Source organism: Enoplosus armatus, chromosome 9 (genome assembly GCF_043641665.1).
Source record: "Enoplosus armatus isolate fEnoArm2 chromosome 9, fEnoArm2.hap1, whole genome shotgun sequence".
NCBI classification, from domain to species: Eukaryota; Metazoa; Chordata; class Actinopteri; order Centrarchiformes; family Enoplosidae; genus Enoplosus; species Enoplosus armatus.
Window position 1 is genome coordinate 8786404 of NC_092188.1, and position 24821 is coordinate 8811224.

Below are 24821 nucleotides of genomic sequence, written 5' to 3' on the forward strand. Positions count from 1 at the left end.
AATAGTACTATATTTATGTTGAGACTGTGTGTAAGAACATTTAGAGCAACAAAGAACCGGAGTCAAATTCCTTGTATATGTACATTTGGCCAATGTAGCTGATTCTACAATTTGAAAACATGGTCAAAATAAATTCGTAAGATTCACTCAAAATATATTTAGTAACTTTTACATAGTTTGTTACATCAGCTACCTACATCTACTCAATCTACTCATCTGTGAAGGCATCTTTTTCCCAATTAAGTATAGTTCCCATGCAATCTTCATTCAAGTATGTGCCGCAAATGCAGCCTTTCCTTTAATTGTAATTAGTTATGAATCGTCTTATGTTTTTCTAATTAATGAAACAAAACAAATTTGATTTTAACATATTTTATTGAGCAATTATTAATATGGAGACAGCATACACAGATTCAGAGCAGTAGTAGTAGTATATCCTACTTCAAAGTATTGCCTAAACTGTGTCCTGCTGAGCATGACCACTTCCTGACCACACTTTGTGTAGTGAATGATGAACAGCAACCTAATATAATTATCCCAAAACCAACAAACCAGCACTGATTCAGTGAACATTTTGACCACAATATTTGAGCAGAATCAACAAAATCAATAAAATAGTAAAACAATTAATTCAAGTGCATTTCCCAAGCGTAAAGGCATTCTATTCAACTGATTCCTGATAGGATTAAAATAACTCCAAATGTATAGAAAAATTACAAATAACTACAATTATAGCCCCAAAAGCTAGTGAAGCAAGCAACTTCAAATATTATCACACTCAACTTTTTGTGTTTTACTGAAGATATTAAGAGCTGAATGTCAGAGTTTATTTTATCACTTTATCAGAATTGGTCACCAGCATCAGTGATGCTGCCAGTTATTTCTGTGTCATATTTTATTCTGGTCTGTCTCTTCATAGTAAAGTGTCAGACGATTGGTCAATCCAGTTTCTTCCAGCTAAGGCAGATCTAGAAAAATGTGGTCTTCATTATCCTCTGCTGACCCTGAGAAAGTCTTTCATGCTTTTATCACATTTTCAGTTTTTGCAATTCCCTGTACGCGGTCAGTATTCAAAAAGCCATTTCTCAGCTCTAACTTATACATCATGAAGCCGCAAGGCTTTTAAACTCTGAGACCACACTACACCTTTCCTAGCCTTTCTTCACTGGCTGCCTGCATGTTTTAAAGTTGGTTTTATTATTATATTATTATTTCTGACATTAGTCACTTATGCCAATCTTTTCAGTCTTTTCTTAAAATTAATTTTGTTAACTGTGAAGCTTTTGGTTAATGTACTGTGTCTTTTCTTTTGGTAATCTAATGAAGCTGTATAGATGTTTATCTATATTCTGATTGTCTTCCCCAACTTCATAATGTTTCATCTCTTCTCATTGGCATGTTTTAATCTTTTATTTGATGTTCTACATTGATTTTTGATCAAAGTAAAGTGTTGTTGAGTTTTTTTTTTTGGAAAAAGGTTATTATCCTTAGGTCAACAATCTGCAGTACACTGGCCTATCATGAGGTGTGTACAGCCATTTTTCCTGGAGCCAGAATCATTGGCGTACTATAGAGACCAGGGCCAAAAATAGGAAACATCTTCTCATCAAACGTGTGTGTTAAAGTGACCAGGTGCTTTGCTGCTCCCCCATCCCAAAACGACACCTCTCCTTTATCTATATTCAGCTTGATGCGGATCCTTTCGGGACGCTGCTGCACCGGCAGCTCTGTACGCTCAGGTGTTAAGGCGGTGTACACCCCTTTGCTCAGTCCTATGCACCACACACCACGGTTCGTAGAGACCGTGAACTTCTTTTTACGGGCCACTGACTCTTTGCACACTCCCACAATCCATTTGGGGTTGTCACCAACAATGACATCCCATCTGTGTTTTCCAGAGGTGTAACCTTCAACACCCAGGACAAAGACGCAGGGATCAAAGCGCTCCGGGTTGTCCGGGGCCGTCAGCCGCTCCGAGCTTTCCTTCACACTGGTCAGGTCAGCGTTCAAGGAGAGCCATGGAGAGGCTGTGTTCGGGTTCAACACCACTGGATCTGCACACAGGAAGAGGCAAGACATTGTTGAACATACTGACAAAGAATTTCAAGTCATATATGATGTTTATAGCCTGAAGAATACTGGTACTCAAGTCAGTGTTCCCCCTGACCAATGTTTCAAGTACACCAATGCAATTTTAATGGACACCAGTGAGCTCAACAGAAATACTTTTTTTGTGTGCCCAATTAATATTAAACATATTGAACAAACACACAGAAATTGGTCCAGCCCAAGTATAGACTCCCAGTCCTTAAAACCACAGGCCACTCCCAACTCCTGCAGTGTAATTTACTCACTATATTTGACATGGCCTTTCATGTTCTTCCAGATGTTGAAGCTCAAAGCACCAACATGTCTGCCCATATTCAAAAGAGAGTCGTCAGGGAGGCAAGGGTCTTCACGAGTCCACTGGGCTCTAGAGCAAAGACGGCAATATGTGAGGTTAACAAGAGGAATTTGTAAATTGACAAAATACAGCAGAAACCTGAATAAGACGGATGTTCATCAGAGTTGACTGGCAAAAATGTGTAACTATGCTGTGTGAAAATGTATTTGAAATATCCAACAATCATGCAAATATATGGTAAATATATGGTGAAATGTACCAGTCTACTTTGCAGTGGATATTTTATTGTTATGGTGAGTTTTGCAGTTACTTACTTTCTTTTTAAATTCTGGAAATTCTAAAACATAAAAGAGATGAAATGAAATGAGTTTAATGCAATTTTTCTTGAAAAACGCTTTAAACATCAGAGACAAAATGAGTTACAGTCTTATAACTGTGGGGACGAGCTGCCTTCTCTTACCTGCAGGAGGGGTAGATCCTCATTGCCCATCTCTCTCTTCAGAGTCTCAATGAGCTCTTTCAGTTCGACAACATCCTTGTTTGTGTTGGAAATCATCTCCTGTATGGCAGCCACCTTCTGCTCCTCCTCAGTAGCCAAGGCTTTTAGACGCAGAGCTTCCTCTGTGACAAGCGCCTTGTGGAGCCTCTCAAACTCCATCTTGATCTGCGTCTCCCCCTGCCCAGCTTGATACTGCGTGAAACAAGGGAAGAGAGTTTACATATAGTTTATACATGTGTGCAATAGAATCTGTGAAACCTGTTGTTCAGTGAACACTGTGATACATGACAGTAACGTCACCTTGATGTATTCCACCACGTTGCTGAGCTTATGGGTCATTTTCTTGTGGGACTCCACTTTCTTCTCAAAAATCTGGACTTTGAACTCCAGCTCCCTCTGCAGGGTGAAAAAGCAGAACATGAGATAACCAAAAGCAAACAGTGTCATCGAAAGATGCTAACGACTGGTGTTGTGCTGAAATCTGTATTCATTAAACACGTATTGACGATACAACAGGGTATCAATGTTGTATTTTGTTGTCACATTATTGTAGAGGGGAAAAAGGTGACCAGAAGTTACCAGAAAGGGTGGATTAAGATTATTTGTATTACTGGGGACAGGGCGTACAAAAAGACTACACAGTGTGTAGGAAAGAGGGACAGATGAAAAGGGTAATGGAAATACAGTCAGTCAGTAGTTTGACTTGACAGAAAGTAATATTATTTCCACACGCAATCCATGTGTTTGATGCCAGATAATGGTCATGTGATCAACCTGTAGGCTAATCCCTGGTCATCTCCATTCTCCAGAGATCCCAAATGGCAAATCACAAATCATAGAATTATACCAGAGTAAATCTATATGGCAGCAACCTACTGTATCTCTTTGAGACTTGAGAAAAGAACAGGCGGAGTTCATAACATTAACACCGGCTCAGTTCGACCAGGCAGTGGCTTTAAATGGCTTACACACACACACATTAATTAATGGATTTGAGCCATGAGCCGTCATTAATGTTATTAAATACACCTGTGCTTTTCCTGCTATGACAAGTCAAATATAGTCTGCTGTATCTGGCCTATAGAAGTCACTGCCAATATTCACTATTTAGTTATAACAATCCTATAATAAACCTATAATAACTGTGTGGCAACTATTGTTATTATAATCAAGCCCATGATATCAGGGGTCCCAGGTCAGGAGCAGGGCTACTGAAAATCTGTTCACCTGCATTGGTCAACGGCCTGAGGAGAAAATCAGGCAAATCAGGACTATACCGTGTAGGACAAGGTTTTGGAGTTATTATGACGTTATTGGTGAATTTTGGAGAAAGGTCAAGTAGAGATGTCATAAGTGGAGGGGTGGTAGGGACTGTGGGATATCTCACAATATTCACATCTGGAGGAAAATATATATGTTGGATTGAGCTAACAAAGATACAGTAACTCTTGTATTGAAACATTAAAGTACAACTAGTACTTCAGTTGTAGTATAACTTTATGGGGGAAACGTGGACCTACAGTATGTTATAGTCTCGCTGTAGAGTATTTCAGTCTTTGCTTTCAGTCAACAAAAGTTGAAATCAAGTTGTTCTTTTCTTTCCTGGTGTAAAACCGAGGCTAGGTGCCATCATGGAAAATATCTTTTTCTTAAGGAAATAAATATTTGGCACTTCACCCAGTTGGTAAGTGGTCAGAGCACTTTACCTTACACATTGGCGCTCCGTCTCGCAGTGAAAACAGCCTGTGTGTGCTGTGCAGAGAGACACAGTCCACACACACAGGCACCTCATCCTTCTCACAGTAGAGCTCCAGCGGCTTCAGGTGCAGGGGACAGGTGTTCTCACTGGCACGTTTCTGGCTCGGCCGCCAGTTTTCCTGTTTGAGGAAAGACTCGCTGGCGCTGCTGAGCGCACGGTTGGAGATGTCCTGCCCTTCCTCAAACAGCTCCCTGCACAAGGGACACTTCTTATTAAACTGCAAACTTTTCTGCAGACACTCCCGACAGAAGCTGTGGGTGCAAGGCAGCAGCACGGGGTCCCGGAAGATGTTGTGACACACGGGGCAGGTCAGGTCCAGCTGGAGAGGTAAAGGCTCCTCCGGCATGTCTTCATCCATACTGTCAGCCATGGCGTCACGGGCCCTCACGGGTTTACTTTCGTTATTGACTAAACCCCAAACTGACGCACACACACACTCACTTGGCTGTGTGAGATGTCAAGGTTTCAGCAGTTTGCGCACGCTGTCAAAAGAAATGAAACATCAGTGTCGGGGACGAGCTGAGAAAGTCGAAAACACAAACTGTAGGATCACAGAGCGCAGTAAATTCGCTTCGGTCTCTCAGGCTCCTTTTCCGCGTTTCAGTGACAGGCAGCAAAACTGACCAGGGTTTAAACAACACTGCCCTCTAGTGGATCTGGAGGTTGTAACAGAAATGATTATGATCAGTTCTTGCTGTGGAGGTGTGCACATCTGCACCTGTCTGCACACCTGGCAGAGACAGGGAAACACTGCTCATCGACACATCAACATGATATACCGTGACAACACTCAAACACACCAAGGCACAGACACTTACTAATCAGTTATTGGACAGTTCATTGCCACTTAAACTCAGGTTTTGATGAAGCCATACACTTATATGTATATTTTCATTTTTTTTCAAAATGTTTTGTCTGTTTGTGTACTCTGGTCCTGAAGAAACAATTCACCATTCAGCTGTAATAGAAACAACAAGTAAACGTGACCCTGAACTTAACAGTTTGGTTTTTGAGAGAGCGAGCCAACTTGTATTCCTGCTGGTCTCAAGATAACTCCTCAGCTGCTGTATCATTATGTATCATGAGTGAGTTGAGACAATGTCCTGTCTCAGCAGAGCAGAGTGACACCAGCTGGACTCTCTAAGGGGCTTTCTTGAAGATTCACTTTGTCTTGTAGACCATGTAATGCAGGATTTCAAGTGAAGGATCAAAAGCATTCTGTTATCAGTGTCTCACTCCTGTCTGCTGTGGCTGCTAAGAGTCGATATTATGTGTCCCAGTGTACACTGGAAAGACTTTGTGCTGCAACCGCAAACCTACATCACAACTTGTCAAACCCCAAGCATGTTTTCATATTTAAATTTTTGCAGCTGTATATCCTCTTTTTAAAAAGAGCATTCTGGGAGTTCATGATGCAAGTATCCAACAGATGGAGCCACAGTGCCATTTGAGACTACTGTGGTCATGTGTTACCCTACTGGAATAAAACTGTTAAAACAAACCATGGTCACCATGACATCATGTGTGAGTGTAACAGATGTGTGCTCTTTGTTTGTGTGTCTGTCCTTTAATTGATCTTTGTAACCATTTAAAACAGAAACCAAAACAGTGAAGCTCAGAATGTCCTTGATTAGATGCATGTCTGCTGCCTTGGACTACATACGTGATGGCTACCTGAAGCCATTACTCAGCACGAGTGGGCATGGAGGAGGCTGCAGTCAGCATACAGTGTTCGTTAATCTTATTATTTTCAATGTCATTAAAACTCAGACACCCTTGAATACTGGACAGCAATGAAAAAAGGAAAATATTGCTTTATAACCAAAGACAGACTTCCTCTCTTACACCCCCTCATTTTCCATGTGTTCTATGAGTTTATATATCAGTGATGAATTTCCAGTAAGTGTTCAAAAACATCTCATTTATCAAATTTAAACAGTCATGACAACTGTTTTAGAGTTATACATATGGGCTGCTCTGCCCCTCTCCCTGTCTATGGACATCTTTCATGGTACTCATGTGTTGACTTATGATTTAATTCTGATAGCTGGATAGGGCTTTTAAATGATGCAGTTCCAATATGTAACAATAGCACCACATTATAATAGGTTTGACTACAAATTCACTTTTTAATACATTTTATGTTTATTCCTGTCAGTTTTATTTCAGTCCTACATCTTTTGTCACGCAAAAATCTGTCAGTATTTTTGTTCATCACTATTTTAGATACGCCATGCATACTGCGATGCTAAAATATAAAGGGTGAAAATATGGTTTACAGTCGTTGACAGGCGCAGTAGCAAATGTCTCACACAGGAAATCCACAAGGGTTCTTCGTTTTACAAGTAAAGTTGCACAAATCATCTGTTTTCACAGGAGTTTTTGCCCTCTCTTGGGGTTTACAGCAGGGGATGGTTAGTAAACGTTGGTGTTATAAATCTTTCAACAAAGGTTTCACGAATAAACCAAAGTGAAATTGATACTGACGATGCATCTCAATTTAAGAAATATTTTCATTGTAAAATGTAGGAATCAGTGAAATGATGATATCGGCTGAGACGATATAAACTTGTCAAGTGACAAGTGGTTTTAAAATATAGTTTATACCTAAGGTAGCTATCCCTTTAATGTGTCTTGTGGGCAATGTTGCAAATCATTGAATTGATTTTCCAAAAAATGTACTATATCCTGTTGATCAGTAGGGCAATATAAAATTACAGGTAACTGTCACAACCCAGCTCAAGGCTGAACAAAGGAGGGGAAGCCACACATGAGATGTAACTATAAGATTGTATTGTAAATGTACTGTTTGGTTGGAACAAAAGAACAACGGTAATGAACAACGTTCCTCTTAGTTCCTCTGCCTGTTAATTGTTCTTGGAACTGTGTGTAAGTAGCCTACATTGAGTGCAACTTAAAACTGGAGTCAAATTCCTTGTACGTGCACACATGAAACTGATTCTGATTCTGAAGCCAAAAGGTTGAAACGCATGTTAAATACCACGACAAAGTACACCTGCCACCAATTTATGACACAGGAACTCCTCCGTCTCGTCCACCCTCAGATGTCTGCTGCCTTGATATCGGAGGAAGCATTTTCAAAACCAGTGAGGGAACAAGATTATAGTGGATAAAAACGGTATTCAAGACAAAAGAACATGACACATTTAAACAAAAAAAGCTACCTTACCCTTTGATATATGAGCCTGATGCAACACAAAACTAAAATGCTCTTATGAAAATATGTATTAACCAAAACAAAAACAAAAAGGTTAAAAGAAACCTTGGCTAACTAACATACAACTAACTATAGCAGTAGCAGGGAATACCTATTCACTGAGGAAGAGATCAAGCTGCAACACACTCACTAATAGAGTTGTTACCAGAGCCCACTGGGAGAAAACACCACTAACCAAACGGACAGCATAAACCAAAATCCATATTGTCAATATTGGATTTTGTCAGAGGTTTGAGATATGAGCCACGTCCTCTTTCTTTCTGTTAAGCAGGAAGTTCAACCCAATTTGATGTGTCAGGACTGAAACATGTCAGTTCACTGCTGCCATCTCTGGATAGGGCCTCCAGTGTATTTAGGTTCTGATGTTAGCGGCACACTAACCTAGAATGTGGTGATACCCACCACTTTGAGTCAAAACCAGAGGCTGTCAACGGAAGGAGGGGTTCAAACTGAGGAGCACACAAGACCATTTCTGCAGGTGTTCAAACAGCGGTGAGAAGAAAATCCTCTCAGTGTGCTTTGATATTTATCATAAATAATAAATAGTTTATTGTCGTGATCTATCTCACCACCATCATCACAAGTTGATACCAACGCTACAGGACTATAGGAATCGAAACTAGCATGTGGAAATATTATTTTGGATTTTCAGTTCCTCAAGTGACATGTTTCCATGGTTTCACATTATACTTTAAACTGAACCTAAATGTAGGAGCACACTTGCAACCAAAGATGCCCTCTGAAAAAAGACACATTCTTTTACTTTATCTCACTTAACTCATATTCTTAACTAGAAATATTTTTAATAACATTTTCAGAAATTAGTTGTGAAAACGTGGTGTACTGTGGTGGAGAAATGTTGTGACAAGCACAGACGCTTGAACATGTGGTGATGAAAAATAGAATACGTAGTTAGGGCAGGAAAGACCACAGTGGGTTTTGTTCACTTTTAAAGTCACCAAAGACAAAAACCTCAACAACAAAAAAAAAGCTGCCACACAAAACTGCTGCGCAAGCCTCTGCAGCAAAATGTATAGAGTACATTTGTGATATCAAAATTAACACTTCACTGGCTGCTAAACCCACATTGACGCTATCAACATTTTCATACCTCCTTTATGCTTTCAAATAATAAATCATCCTTCTCCAAACATCTGAAAAGGAGTTATGTTTCAACACTGCAGTAAAACGTCTGGTGTGCATGCTGCTTCCGTTTTATGTAAAATCACGATTCAATTAGTTTCCAGCAATGTTCTCTCTCTGGTCGTAGGCTGAAAGTCACAAGTTTGACTTTCATGCTTGCGCTTCCATCAGCACCTGTCACCGCAAAAGCTGCAGAAAGGCTGCAGAACACAAGAGGAGAGAAAAGGTGTGAAAAAAAACAGGAACACGCTGTCCGCCATTTGCTCTGTAGATGGGGAAATAGACACACTTGCCGTCGCAGGTGTCTTGTTTGCATGCCGGTGTGTACATCTGCAATACCGAGAAGAAAGAAAAGATGTGATACAAATCTTGCGGTTGTTGAGAGGATAACTGCAACCATGAAATGGTTAGTGACAATGATTTATAGAGAGATTTTACACTGATAAGCGACATATAAATAGTATCAGAGCTTCTTGATAAGGCTGTCAGTGCCAAACAAACACACTCCGCAGGAGGCCTTTAATATAAAACCAAAGAGCTGATGAACCAATAGGAAGAGGTTCATTCATTATTTTCATTCTTATTTCTCATTCATTCTGGTTAGACAGTATAGCCCAATAACAACGATACACCATAGTGAGCTGCTGCTGTGTTTTTGTGTCAGTACGAACTGTTCCAATACACATCTGTACAAATACCACAAGAACCAACCTCTACTGTTCCTGTCAATTGGCATGTAAGACAATAAAGGTGAACAGCATGACCACAGTTTATACTCATTTCACTGCTCTGTTGTACAAATTTCCATCTCTCTCTCTCTCTCTCTCTCTCTCTCTCTCTCTCTCTTTACAGGTGAAAGAATACATACACACTGATGTAGTGGTTCCTCGCTATAAATTCAACTTTCTTAGGTTTACTTTCATGTGTATTGCCTATTTTATTTGTCTTGTTTTTAGGTGCATCATTTTGTCCTTTTATTTAATAATTGCTCAATTGTAATTATATTGACTTTTAATTTAGTGGCTAAGCAGGCTTCTAAGCTACACTAACGTCCTCTTGTCCTCTTGAAAATGTGTTACTACTGTAGTTTCACAGGTTGTCTGCTGTGACTTTGTGTCTCTTTTGCTGTTGTCATTGTGCATGGATGACCTGGGGGTTAATAAAGTTATCTCATGCAATCTAAATGTGCAATTCAGCAAATTTAATTATAGCGTCAACATCCCCATTGAATGTTACATTAAAAATCCCATTAAATTTAACACATAATCATGCCAGCATGGTGTGAGCTAACACCCATGAACGAATGACTTGTTAAACTGCACATTAGAGGAATTGAAAGGGGGATCACTCACAGTGAATCTGTTCAAATGGCGTGATGATAGTTGGTTGCTAATGTGGCTCATAAAGAAAGTTGAAGAGCATTTCTGGAAAACAAAGGCAATCTGAAAATAGTCCAAAACGTCACATACACCTGAAAGTAAAACTTTCTGCAAACTGTTGACCAGAATAAATGCATGTTCTTCTGAGCTTGCCATTGTCAAATGACAATGAACATACAGTAATGTCACAACATATTTACACACAACATATTCTACAACACTTGCACAATGTATTTCCAACGGACTCTGAAACACATCCAAACCAAACCAAAATGTTGAGTATTTTGCATATTCAGTCTGTTCAATTCAAAGAAATGTCATTCATCAGTTTCTCTGAAAAGTGCACCCAGCCTACCCACACATCGTGACCTTCTACCACACCATCATATATGTTTTTAGCATATTCATATCTTCACATTGACGTAAAGTCCCTTTATTAACACAGAACAAGAGGGCAGCATGGAGAGTTATTTAAACCAAAAAATGTAATTGAAATAACAATTTTCTCTGAATCACCGACCAGATCTCTTATTTGTTCAGTGTTTCAATGAATGAAATTAAACAAGTAAAAAAAATAAAAAAATAAAATAAAAAGTGAAATAGAAATAGAAATTTTAGGTTTAAGTCACAATAACTCTTTATCAATACAACAGCTTCCCTAAGCTACTCTAAAAACATCAAACACGCTTCCTGTTGTCAAATACTTTACGTTTCATGCGTTGGTTTGAGGCAGTTTTTTTTTCATCTTGTCTCTGGGCTTCCTCTGTGGTTGCTTGATAGATGCTGTTATGGGCAACACTGGATCACTAGAGCTCATTTCTGCTGTGTTGCGTTGTGGACATGCTCACTGAGGAGAATACAATATCAGAGGATTACGATTTGGTAAGTTATTACCATGAGCCTTATATTTTAGATGATGCATATTTACTAGGAAGATCTGAATTCACATGCACATATTGTTCTTTATTATTTGAGGATTTCAGTTCCCATCTGTGAATCACATGCGCATAATGCAATGCTTTTGTGCTGCTCTGTACAGGTGTGTGATCTTTACCTTCTTAACTAATACTGACGATCATGAATTTCAGCACATTTGCTATTTTATTTGTATCTTTGTTTACCCCTTTTTGCCATTCATTTTCACACCTTTGGTTCACAAGAAAAGGCCACAGCGTGTTTGACTGTGATGTGCTTTGTAACTGTAACCGATGAAGTCAGAATCAGAATCAGAATCAGAAACTGTTTATTGCCAAGTCACATACATTACAAGGAATTTGCTGTGGTCTGAAGATGAAATAAGGAGTCCAGGTGCTGGAGGATGAAGTGTAGAAGTGCCTTTCAGTAAAAAGTTGCAGTAGTTTTTGAAGCAATGAGACAATGATGGAGCTACAGTCAACTTTGTGTAAAAGTTAAGCAAAATAATTTACCATGACCAAATCCAATCCAGTCCAATTTATTCATAAAACACATTTAAAAACAACAGTTGACCAAAGTGCTGTACAATCAAAGAAAACCATAGAACAACACAACAAAAACACAAAGACCAGGTTAAAATACAGAAGGACAATAACATAGAAAAAGAATGGCAACCCTCATACTGAGTTAAAAGCCAAAGAATGAAAATGTGTTTTGAGACGGGATTTGAAAAGAGGCAGAGTAGGGGCCAGCCTAACACGCAGAGGCAACTCATTCCAGAGTTTGGGGGCTTCAACTGCAAAGATCATTCATGCAAGTTACAGGTTACAGATGCTAATTAACGTTGTGATTAATATTTTTAGCTCTATGCTCTTAACTTACTGCAAAGTCTAAATTTACACATGCTTCCTCTTGGCCACGTGCATCAATTTCTCTTCCCCATCTGCGGGTACGAAGCACAACTTTAGCAATAGCAATATGACTGAAGGAGTCATAACTTCAGAACTGAGAGGATGTTGATTGGTACAAAGTCATATAGTTAACAGGCAACATACCACATGGTGGTATTTCATTCTAGCTTTACATTTAACATACAACCAGAGTAGAAAAAAGGCGTTCTGCTTTCACCTTCAAAATAATGCCCACTTCTCTGTCCAGCGTGCACAGAATGACTAATGCACACTTCTGCCAAAAGTCATGAGCACAGATACAACTTGTTCAGAATGCTGCTGTGAGAGTTTTAACAAGGCCTGAATAAAAAACAATAATTAGCTAATTGTACATTTGTTTTTATTATTTTATTTCAATCGTTTAAAAAAATGGTTACATTGGTGTGTGTTGAATTGTTATCCTGCGCTTATGTGGTCTGATTCAGTCTAATTTACTGTATTGAACAGAGCATTTAATTGAACAGTGAGAAATGTGCTTTACATATAAAAATAATAGATACAGAATATAGATATATAGATAGATAGATCGATAGATACTTTACTCTTAAAGCTACACAGCACCACCATGTGGTTGAAACAGACTACACAGGTCAAATGCTCAAACCAAATGAACGTTAAGATTTCTTCTTCTTCTACTTCTTTTTGTGCAGAGTTCACTGATGGACAACGGCATGATTACATGGTCCGGAACAGGTCTCCTGGATGGTATTGATGAATTATATCTAGATGGCAACTCCTCTTTTGAAGACTATTGCTGTGAAGGGGGTGATGTGTGCGACCTGAACGAGGGCATGCGTTTTGAGGCGGTGTTCATCCCAGTTCTGTACTCGGTGGCGTTTGTTGTGGGTGTCCTGGGGAACGGAGTGCTGCTGGGAGTTCTGGTTCAGAGCAGGAGGACTTGGAGTGTGACAGACACCTTCATTCTCCACCTGGGTGTGGCAGATGTCCTGCTGCTGGTGACGCTGCCCCTCTGGACTGCACAGGCCGCTCAAGTTCAAGGATGGACCTTTGGCACTCCTCTCTGCAAGATCACTGGAGCTGTTTTTACGGTAAGAGGTGTGCAGCAGGAAAGATGCATTAACAGTCTGCATTACGGTGCATGATACTAAGTGTAGAGTGTAAAGATTTTTCACTTCTCTTCAACTGATTTCTTTGCACCCTCAGGTCAACTTCTACTGTGGGATCTTTCTGCTGGCCTGCATCAGTCTGGACCGCTACCTGTCCATCGTCCATGCTACCCAGATGTACTCCCGCAGGAAGCCCTGGGTAGTTCAGGCCAGCTGCTTGGCAGTGTGGCTCTTCTCCCTGCTCCTCTCTATCCCTGACTGGATCTTTTTGGAAGCTATAAAGGATGACAGACGAGATAAAACAGAGTGTGTTCGTGACTACTTCAAGTTTGATCAGTCAGTAAGTGACTGGCGGCTGGCATCACGGCTGCTCTACCACATGGTGGGCTTCCTGCTGCCTTCAGCTGTCCTGATCTTCTGCTACTCCAGCATCCTGCTGCGGCTGCGGTACAACTCTCAGGCCCCCCAAAAGCAGAAAGCTTTCAGGGTCATCATAGCTGTGGTGGTGGTTTTCTTTCTCTGCTGGACGCCATACAACATCACACTCATGGTGGACACACTTCATTCTGGCAACAGCAGCGAGACCTGTGGAGTCAGAACATCTCTGGAGAAAGCCAAGATAGTCACTTCCTCCGTGGGTTACCTCCACTGCAGCCTCAATCCCATCCTGTACGCCTTTGTGGGTGTGAAGTTCCGGCGTCAGCTCATGGACATCCTGAGGTCTCTGGGCTGCAAGCTGAAGACAAGTGCCAGATTCCACTCCAGTAGGAAAAGCTCCTATTGGTCTGAGTCTGCTGACACCTCCAACTCCATTGCTATCTGAGAGAGAGACACAAACCTGAACAAACTTAAAGGAAAATGACATGAAGACAGAGACATGAACAGCTGAGCGTGTTTCTGTATATTTCCTTATATAACCTGCAGGCTAGGCTTCCTTTCAATTTCCTGTAGTTCACAGTGCATTGGTAGACTAGCTGAACATGAACATGACCATTGGACAAAAGTAGTTTTGTCTCTCAGGGACTTGAGGTCATATAGCTGTACTTGTAGGCATCTATTTCTCTTGTATAGTAGAAATACAACATTTCTCTTATCTCTTATCTGCAGTGAGTATTATAACTGTAGCTATCTGCATGAAATGAAATATATTTTTACCAGTTTTTTTTGTATATGGAGTGTTCAAATACAGAATCAAATGTTTTTATAGTGCCCAAATATTTTTTGGATCAACCAGTGTATATTCAACATTACAGTACAGAAACAGTTCTGATATTCTTTAGATTAAATGTCTTAACACGTTACTGTTTTTAGGCAAAAAACATACCTGGCTTCTATAGAGAAGGCTTTGAAACAACATTTAGACATTCACAGAGAATAAACGTTAAATGGCGAAATAAAATGTGAAATTTTGTGCTTTTTTTAACCACCTAGAACATTTTACTGAGTTTGGTTTGTGACCGGTCAAAGAGGAAGTTCCACAGCAATATAAGGGAGTAGACTAGTATTATATGTAGTGATGAGGTCTGTCCTGTTTACAAATGCCTTTGCTTATTACACCCACACCAGCTCCAAATTTTTAATGACCTTTAGGGTAATGCAGCCTCCACTGTTTGCAAGGAGGCACCCAAGATGCCAAGGTTGGGGTTTATCTCCTGCTTGAATTGTTTCCTTGTGTAATTATGTATTTGTTTTACTGTATAATCCAAAATACACACGCACTTTATTCAAAAAGTCTTGTGGACTGTAACAATTGGTGTTTTACTGTAGGTTTTCTGAATTCAGAATCAGAATCAGAAATACAATATTGATCCCTGGGGGGAAATTGTACAGTACCGGTGCTCCCATTCAAGTGTAGAAAGCAGCATACATTTAGAAATAAAAGTATGTACAAAATATAAAAATAAGAAATAGAAAATAAGAATATACACATTTACAATATTTAAGTGAAAAAATAAAAGTAAAAAATATATACAACATCAATGTATATGTATGTCTATATATACATATATATATATATATATATATATATATATATATATATATATATATATATATATATATATATGTATTGCACTAAATTGAAGAAATGTAATTTTTACTGGTAATTATCAGAAACTGATATTTGCACAACTTTTCCTATACGGCTAGCAGGGGGTTTATAAAAAGCTTTATCAATACATAAAAAAAACCCTGCAAACCCACATGCAGCTTTTCAGTGGAAATATCTTAACAGGAAATCGAAACCATGTAACAAAAAGCAGTCGCACATCCGCACAAAGGTAGTTTAAACAGAAAAGTGAGAAAAAAATCGAAGACCAAAGAGCAATGAGAAATGCTGTGACTTGTGGTAGACTTCTCTAAATCAACCAATGTGCACTATAAAAACCACAAACACCACTTCTATTCATTACAACACGTCTTAGTCATAATTTATGTGAGAGGCAAACATTACAGCAGGGAGGTGGTGGTGGTGGTGTTAAAAGAGATAATTCCTTAAACTGGCAGAAGTTTGATGCCAGCAACAACCAGCGTATCTATAGTATAAACAGTTCTATGCAGCAGCTCTACTGGTTCAGACACGTCAAGCTTTGTGCGCTGTGTGTGGTCAACATGCGCTGGTTTTGTTTTTAGTCATGTACTCACTAAACTTTTGTACTTTAATGAAGCAGTGCGCCTTGTTTTGGGGGGAGGAATCAATTCCCTGTCATGTGGACCGTACAACAAAGGTTGCATTTGCACTGACAACAGGTTTGTTAGTCATTAGAGAAACGTCCTGATTAGCAGGTTGTCTCTTAGTTAGCAGATAAGCTCTAGCTGAGGCAGGAAATAACACTTCAACTTGATGCAACACTCAAGACTAATTATAACCAGTAATGCTATAAACTTGACGTGTTGCTGCTGTTATGGTCAACCAGCATTTCTCAGATTAGACCACATTTGTCTTTGGCTCTAGATGAACTTATGAAGAACACCAATAAAGCAGAAAGAGGAAGGGGAGAAGGCGCCCTGAGAGGAGGGAAACAGTTTCTCTCCTTGTGTGAAATTACTGTACATTCAGTTTCTAAAAGAATCCCCAATTGTGAAAGTACACTTTATTTCAGGTAACATTTATATGTGTTAACACTGTTGTCGTGTCTTGAACCCAGAAATCAGGTGTGCCTGGCAGGCCATAGCCTGCACAGCAACGTAGAGGTGAAACTGCAGATTTAGTGCTCAGCACATGTGCTTTGATCTTTAAAATAAAATTTGATCTTCTCTTAATTCTCCTTTCCTCCATTTGCCACCTACACTATTTCTTCCAGTCACTTTCCCTTTACACATAAAGCATGCCACTGTTCTCTCTCCACTGAGCAAACAGACAAGTCTTTAGATGTTAGTAAGCAGAGAGCTGTGAAGAGGCAGCAGCACCAACAGAGAGCTTTTTCCTCCGCTTCCGTTGGTCTCGCTCTCTGTCACCTGACTGATGACATCACCATGTGTTTGTGTCATCCTGTGTCCTGCAGCATGTTGCAACAATGAAGCCAAAAAGAAAAAAGGCAGTAGGAAATTCCCTCAATATGCTCTGGCCATACAGAGAAATCCACACACTCACTGCGCAATCGTGGAATTCACACAGTCTTCACTGCCTGACGATAACAAGATAACATGTAAAATGGAAAGTGAAACAGTTTGCGTTATGTTATCAGCCATAAAGTTATAAACGGTGTTGGACTGTTTAATGGCAGATGACAATAACACTGGCAAAGATAAGAGCTTTTATTCCTTCCAACTTCAAACAATATGGCAGTAGCTTTATGGTGTTAACAACAGTTTTTTCACTAAATATAAAATAATGGAAAAACATTTTTTTTCAATAATAATAATCATCATCATCATAATAATAATCAAACACAAAAAAACACAGTTATCTACAATTGAATAAAAAAAATGCATGATTTAGGGTGACAAGCTAAAGTTGTGCAACAGTGATTACAAAATAAAAGTACAGCAATATATGTCACTATGACGTGGCTCTGAAACCTTCACATTAAAGTGCAATGTGAGGGAGTCATTCTTTTATAAATATCTATTTCTGATCATTAGACAGAATATAGTCCTCCACCCCTTGAACCCGTGACATGACTTCACACTAAATTCCCCTCAGGGGTAGAGCGTTATTCAGGTCACTTCTGAGTCATTTGTCAGCACTGTTCAGTTAACTGCACCTGATGGTCAACATTTGTCTGTTTCAGCTCTTCCTCCTCATGACTCTGGTCAGGCAGGGCTTTCTCGCCTACACCCAACTCCCACAGCGAGCTCTCAGATTCAAGTTTAGCATGTCTCAGCATGGCCAGCGTCTGTTTCCTGAAGTTTCCACACAGGCCAAGATAGAGCAGAGGCCTGAGGCAGGCAAGAACACAGCCCAGAGCAAATGTGACCTTCAGAGCTGTTCCCAGGGAACCTTCAGGACTTCCAGATAAACCAGGTTTCTTAGAGCTGCTTCTGATGGTGTCCACAATGAGTGTGACGTTGTATGGAATCCAGCAGAGAAGGAAGGCCACTACCAGGGGCAGGATGACCCTGACGACCCTCTGCCTCTGGAGGCCTTTCGAGCCGTGCTGCACCCGAAGAATACAGGAGCAGCAGAAGATCAGGGCGGCCGCAGGCAGCAGGAAGCCCAGCGAGTGATGGAGCAGGCGTGACACCAGCTTCCAGTCAGTTAGTGACTGAGAGTAATTGTGAACACACAGTGTCTTCTCTTGTGCTGGATCTTTCCTTGCCACCAAAAAAATCCAGTCAGGGATGGAGAGGATCAGGGCGATGAGCCAGACAAACAGGCAGCTGATATGAGCTAACCTGGGCTCGTTCTCGGAGTACAGCTGGACGGAGTGGACGATGGACAGGTAGCGATCCAGACTGATGCAAACCAGCAGAAGGATTCCACAGAAGAAGTTGATCTAGGAAAAAGAAAAGGAAATCTTAAGCTAAGGACAGCCTCTTCCCAGAAATGCTGAGATGTCTGGAGAAATGTGGATGCACTTGCCCAATAACAGTATTAAGTACAATGACCCTGATTTGCCAAGAGTCTTGATTAAGCAGGAAATAAAGGCCCAAACACAATCCATCCAAAAACAACTTTCTCACGGCTTCACTGAAAAGACTTCCCTTTTGCTTTCCAGTCCCAGCCTGTTCTACACACCACCCGGTACTTACATTAAAGACAGCTCCACTGATCTTGCAAAGAAAACCCCAGAAGCACCATCCACATTGTTGAGCGGCCTGTGCAGCCCAGATGGGCAGCGTCACCAGCAATAGGATGTCCGCGACACTCAGGTGGAGGATAAAGATGTCTGATATCCTCCAGGATCGCCACTTCTGAGCCAGAACGGCCAGGAGGAGTCCATTCCCCAGCAGACCTATAACCACCTCCGCCAAGTACAGAACCGGGATCAACACCGCTTTACTGGCTTTTGACTCAAAGTCCTCTTTATACTCATAGTCTTCATCGTAGTCATAGGTGTCGTTATGGCGAAATAATCCATCAAGATCCACGTCCATGTTCAGCTACTGTCGACAAAAAGGTTAAAACACAGAGAGAAATCACAAATGCGGCAGTGCCTCTGAGGCCAGATCTGAAAAATACCATCCCTTGGGGAAACCCATCTGAGGCTGGATGAGGCAACAGTGGAGTGGATTTATACAGAGAGTACAGTTCCCCTTAGCACGCACGCACACACACACAATCTATGAAGCTATTTCATGCACAATGGCTGTGAGCTAATGTCACTTGCTACTGTTGGTAAGGTACACATGCCACGAAACCAGAAGCACGGGTGCGTGTATAGATAAGGCACATCAGATAAATATGAATTATAAAGCAGGAATCCGTTTCGAAACAAAGACGAGAAAAGGAAACAGAAATGGAAAGGCTTGAATATTTGTACAGCAATAATGGCTGCAACGGAAATTATGTATCAAGTCAACACATATATGTAGACAAATAACAATCTAATCTTGAGATATTTGCACATATTACTTACCATAAAGAGCTTCGGCTGCAGATTTAGAGGAAAATGACCCCTCTGTGCCTCTGATGACACTAAATAAGGACAAACAGCCACCTGCACGTCTCCCTTCACACCGGGGTCAACAGCCTCGGACGAGTAACTACCGTCGCTGTTTTTGGAGGGAGGGCGGACGGGGCTCCCGCGTCTGGCGCTCGTCAAGTCCTGTCGAAAAACGCATAAAAGTTTTTCCGTGTTCGCACGCAAACTTCAGGTCACTGAAAGTAGAATTAAAGGGGACTCGTATGCTGAAATGAGTGTGAATCCACCAAAACAACACCGCCGGGTAGCAGAGGAAACTAAAAAGGAGGCGATGAGAAAAGCTGCGCTTCACCAGCTGGAAGTTTGACAACATGGACGCACTTCGCGCACAGACTGTAGTCTTAAAGCCGAGTACACGTACAGAATAACTTACATGAAGTTTAATTACTTCCCCACTGGATTGTTTTGGTTCATCAGACGTCAGCCTTTTCTCACATTGCCACCTCTGCCAAATCTGCCAACTCACCCGAAAAACCGAGTCGCCCGATCAATTTATTTTTTCAAAGTAAAATCTGTGATGACATTCACTGCAGCGTCTACAAACACAAATCATCCTGAAAGAGCGTGAAATTAGACAGAGCTCTTCGATTTGTGGTGAAAGGCGCAGGATATTATAACAAACCCGGCTCATTCCTTATGGGCTAACCCTTTATTGTGGAATACAGTTGCTTTATTTTGAAGGCTAAATTACCCTACTTCCTTGTACGCACTTTCTATGCTTGACTTGACGCAACACACGGAGCAGGACACAAAGCAGTCAAACAATGCGCAGCACAAGGAGCACCACTAGATGGCGCTGTTGTGCTGTTTCCAAACTAAACATAGAAACAACCAGAGGCCTGTTACAACCAACCTAAAAAAACAAACAAAACTGCATCAGAGAAAGGACGGAAACTAAATCATGGCAAAGTGTTTGAGGTATGCTAAATAACCAAAGTAGTATTGCTGTGGAACATAATACATGTACTCAAGTATTAATATTTTAGTAATATAAAAGTACAATTTTATAATATAATAATAATGAGCTTATAAAATACAATACATTCATAAAGATTAAACTAGTGGTTCCACTTACAAAAAAAGGCAGTGTGTATTTGGGTCCACTCATCACGTTTCAGATGTCAATGAGTTTTTAGCAATTTCCCCCGCTAAACCTCTCATATGGTTTCATCAAACTATCCAACATTTCACACACAACAAAAGAGATTAGAGAAACATATTTGCGTGACAGAACATTTTTTCCTCTTCTGTCTTCATCTCACAACCCCACAGACTTCTCTTGTTGCCCCTCGAGGTTGGGAACCGCTGGACTAAACTAATTCACTGTATATAAAGCAGTTACACCTCAACCAGCTAGATAATGTCATATATATATTTTACTGCAGAACGAGTATATATTGCTGATTGTACTTTTACTCATGTAGAATTTTGAATGCAGGACTTTTATTTGAAATGCAATATTTTTAGACTGCTGTATTGGTATTTGTATTTAAGTATTAAAGGATCTGAATACCTTTCCCACCACTGCTTCTTCTGTGCTACATTCTGGCTCCATTCAGTTAGTTATTTGACAGATTTAAAATCTTAAATACAGAACATGTGACCAGTTTATAAAAAAGAAAAGGTGTACAACCCAACAGTATGTGAATAGTTGAAATGAGCGGCACCTCGATCAGCTGCAAAATATAAAAGCTGCTTACATATCAAGGTACCAGAAATACAATAAATACAAATAATGATGTAACAATATTGAAGAGGCCATTCTGGATGATGAGTTACTTTTGATGCTATAAGTACATTTAACTGACAATAATTAATATTATAATTATTGGTAATGGAGTAAATACCCCTGCATTGGATGAAAGTTGGTCAGAGTAAACTTCCAGAGAGAGAACATGAGATGTTGTGGCATATATGAACAAGACAACAATATTTTTATTCCAAAATATTTATTATAAAAATCTTTGTACAAAAATCTTTGTACGTCACAAAGAGGTTGGGTTTTTACAAAACTAAAAATGGGTCATACTGCAATCATTTCCTCTTCTGCAACACAAAGTTCAGTTTTGAAGCACACAGCTGAGAGAACACCTGTATGTATTTTCACTGTTTTATAAACTGAAACTTGTTTTACTGCAAACTATCTGAGTGTGGAATCTAATGGCAAAAATCTGAATGTGAGATGTCTGACTACTGAAGCCGCAAGCTATGTCTTAACTGCTGAACCAGCTTTTCTAGGAGTATGCAGAAATGTTGATGTTTCACAAGGTTTGACCTATGGACACAAAAATCAACTAGTTCTCACGAAAACGTTACATGATGGCGTCAGCATGTGGGATGCGGCGTTCCGTTCTACTCTATGCCCCACCCTCAATAAATGATTTTACTACAGTATTCTTGAAAAAAAAAAAAAACACACATCACAGACAGAAAATGTTTCCCCATGAGAACATTTATTCTTAGTCTTAGTCTTAGTTAACTGAGCATATATTTGTATTTTGTCCTTTCTTTCTCGGAATTCACTTTCTCTTTATCTCTCTCACCCGTACAACCACACTCACATCTCCTCTCATCTCCCTCTTTATTCCTGTTTCTCCAAACAGTTTCACGCCATGACAGAGTACGACGTGTTTTCGCTTTCTGCAGAACTGAATGATGCTGCTGTTCTTCTAGGCCTCCTCTCCCTCCATCCCTCCATCCCAAGCCTACCTTTCTGTCCCAGCAGCCCCTTACACATTCGGGCCAGCTCCCTCCTGAACTTCACCCCCACAAAGCCATACAGCAGGGGGTTCAGGGCGCAGTGCGACAGCCCCAAACTTTCAGTGATCAGAGTCCCAATGTCCACCACACGGCCAAACTGGCAACCTCCAGTCACCACACCCAGCTTTTGCAGACTATCTGTTAGCTGGAAGCAGTTGTACGGTGCCCAGCAGATGACAAACACAGACACTAAGGAGATGATGAGGCGGAGAGACTTGCGCTTTTGGCGACGAGTGGCATTGCAGAGAGACCTGAAGATGCGGATGTAGCAGTAGAGCATGATCAGCAAAGGAAGGCCAAAACCCAGAATCACACTGATTAGACGCAGCCCCACCTGCCACTGTGTGGAGTTGTCAGTGAACCACACCTGGCAAATGAGCGCCTTATGATGGCCTACAGTGTTCCCATCCACTACCTGTTTGAAGGCAATGTCCACTCCACTCAGGCCCAGGCAGACCACCCAGATGAGGGCACACGCAATCTGGGCATGGAAGGTGTTGCGCTTCCAGCCAGAGCTGACAGCATGAACGATGGCCAGGTAACGGTCAAAGCTGATGCAGGCAAGGAAAAGGATGCCACTGTAGCGGTTCAGGCAGAAGAGGGCACCAGAGATCTTGCAAACGGCCAAACCGAACACCCACTGGTGAGCCCACTGCACTGCAAACAGAGGCAGGGTGAAGGCCAGCAGGAGGTCCGAAATGGCCAGGTGAAGGAGGAAGGTGTCTGTCAGAGAGAAGGCACAGGCTCCGCCACTCTGAGAGTTTCGGTAGCGTCGGATCACACACAGCACCAGCACGTTGCCCACAACAGCCAGGAGAAACACCAGACTGTATACAGCAGGGGTGTACCTCTGTGCAAAACTGTAGATGTCCTCCTGTGAGCATGGAGCAACGATTATGCCAGGGGACCTGGTGTAATTGTCATAGTCGTAGTCAAAGCTCTGTTGACAAGAGAAGGAAAAAGAGGTCTGTCAAATTCTTGAAACAGACGGGTCATTCAAGAAAAGTGTACTTCTCAGCATTTCACAAACTTTATAATGTGGAAATCATTTTCTATTTTCTTGAGCCTCAATACAATAAAATCTGAACTTTTGAACTGAAAGATAATTGATGATGTAAATGTAAACGGCTGAGTAACTGATCAGAACATATCTGCTGAAGGAATGTGTTCTCTACAGTGGGTTGTACTTGCACATGTTATACAAAATTAAGTGCAAACAGAGACAGAAGTCTCAGTTAGGATTATAAAAACTCACCCAGTAATCGTAAGATGCAGTTGACGTGACTTCATCCATATTTGTCGCAAACAAGGAGGCAGCAGAACACCTGAAACCCTGCAACAGTTAAGAGAGCACACACTCATAAGCACATTGGCCTTTTTCACAGGCTATCTTTGCCACACTTGTCCAGATGAGGGAGGATCAAAAAGAAGAAGTCATCATTTCAGGAACTGAATCCTTTTATACAGATGCAAACATGGCTATAGTAGGAATAGATGACTGTCAGGGAAATTGTGAAATGTATTTTAAAAACATGGCTGCAGCCAGCTATAAAGCTCCGTCAGACAGACAGTGCATGACTGGGGTACTCTACATGGAAAAATATTCTATTTTCTATCATCTGGATCGTGCACCTTCATCTACTGCAGATACAAGTTATTTTTTACTCCATTAAAAAAATCTTTACATATCATAATATCGAAAGGGAACAGAATTTATGGGAATTTAACCCTCAAGAAGCAGAAACTGGTTTCATAAAACAATCCTCCATAAATGGAAGAGAAGTGAAAGTGCTTGGTTGGCAGGAATTTCACAGTCTCCACCGTGATGTCCTTTATGTTTTGCTTGTTTTTATTTATTAAGAATTGCAGTGAAGACCTTCAGGAGCATCCTTTGATTGTCACGAATTTTACAAATTTCAGAATGTCAAAATAGAAAATTGTTTACGGTAGTACAAAATACTTCAGGCCAGTTTCTGGTTTTGATTTTAGTGATTTTTAACTCCAGCACCTTTACCTTTAAAGTAGAGGTCTATTCATATGCAGTAGCATGAAACAAAGAAATTAGTCAATAATAATAATAATAATTTAATTTCACTGTAAATCAAGAGGAGGACAACATTTACTTACCCTCTGAGATCTTGCAAAGAAGACAGGGCGCAAAACTATGGGGCTAGAATAGGACGCTCTGAATACTATATAAAGAATGATTGGAGGCACTAACAAGAACACAACAGGAAATGAAGTAATTTGTTCATCTATGTGGTTAGAAATAACAACTTTTTGGGGGCAAATATGAACACGAGATGCTTTGAACAAACTGATACCAAAACGGCATCTGCAAGAGTGCACTATGCAGTAAAATTAAATACATTTAAATCTCAGTTAAAGCAACTTGAACCAGTTAAAATAATCTTGTGGTAGCGATTTGACACCTTCCTGCAGATGCCTGATATGAGAAAACACGTCAGCGCAGTAGAGTCACACACTTCCACTGAAACTGATAATCTGTCCACGTTACAACTCAGATCAGGAGTACTCAAATGCTGGTTAAGAGATTAACATGCAGTTATGAGTCACAAAGCCTTTTCTTTTTGCTTCTTCCACAGAACGGAGAGAGACAG

At 40.5% G+C, this 24821-nt stretch overlaps 4 protein-coding genes across 4 annotated transcripts; 1 reads left to right on the top strand and 3 right to left on the bottom strand.

Annotated features, from left to right (window-relative positions):
• Positions 1-362: 362 nt before the first annotated feature.
• On the bottom strand, positions 363-5227 carry trim35-28 (tripartite motif containing 35-28). The gene is made up of 6 exons (XM_070912335.1): positions 4610-5227; positions 3204-3299; positions 2865-3095; positions 2719-2741; positions 2355-2473; positions 363-2054 (listed from the first exon to the last, which is right to left on the bottom strand). The coding sequence occupies exons 1-6, from the start codon at positions 5030-5032 to the stop codon at positions 1519-1521; spliced, it is 1428 nt and encodes a 475-aa protein (XP_070768436.1). The 5' UTR covers positions 5033-5227; the 3' UTR covers positions 363-1518.
• Positions 5228-12949: 7722 nt separating this feature from the next.
• cxcr3.1 (chemokine (C-X-C motif) receptor 3, tandem duplicate 1) lies at positions 12950-14747 on the top strand. Its single transcript, XM_070912340.1, has 2 exons — positions 12950-13336; positions 13452-14747. The coding sequence occupies exons 1-2, from the start codon at positions 12959-12961 to the stop codon at positions 14175-14177; spliced, it is 1104 nt and encodes a 367-aa protein (XP_070768441.1). The 5' UTR covers positions 12950-12958; the 3' UTR covers positions 14178-14747.
• A 2521-nt stretch (positions 14748-17268) lies between these two features.
• Positions 17269-19850, bottom strand: LOC139290534 (C-X-C chemokine receptor type 3-like). Its single transcript, XM_070912337.1, has 4 exons — positions 19814-19850; positions 19375-19563; positions 18548-18901; positions 17269-18291 (listed from the first exon to the last, which is right to left on the bottom strand). Exons 3-4 carry the CDS (start codon positions 18890-18892, stop codon positions 17536-17538), a joined length of 1101 nt encoding a protein of 366 aa, XP_070768438.1. The 5' UTR covers positions 18893-18901; positions 19375-19563; positions 19814-19850; the 3' UTR covers positions 17269-17535.
• A 1595-nt stretch (positions 19851-21445) lies between these two features.
• On the bottom strand, positions 21446-23494 carry cxcr3.2 (chemokine (C-X-C motif) receptor 3, tandem duplicate 2). The gene is made up of 2 exons (XM_070912336.1): positions 23456-23494; positions 21446-23140 (listed from the first exon to the last, which is right to left on the bottom strand). Exons 1-2 carry the CDS (start codon positions 23492-23494, stop codon positions 22046-22048), a joined length of 1134 nt encoding a protein of 377 aa, XP_070768437.1. The 3' UTR covers positions 21446-22045.
• Between the last annotated feature and the right edge of the window lie 1327 nt (positions 23495-24821).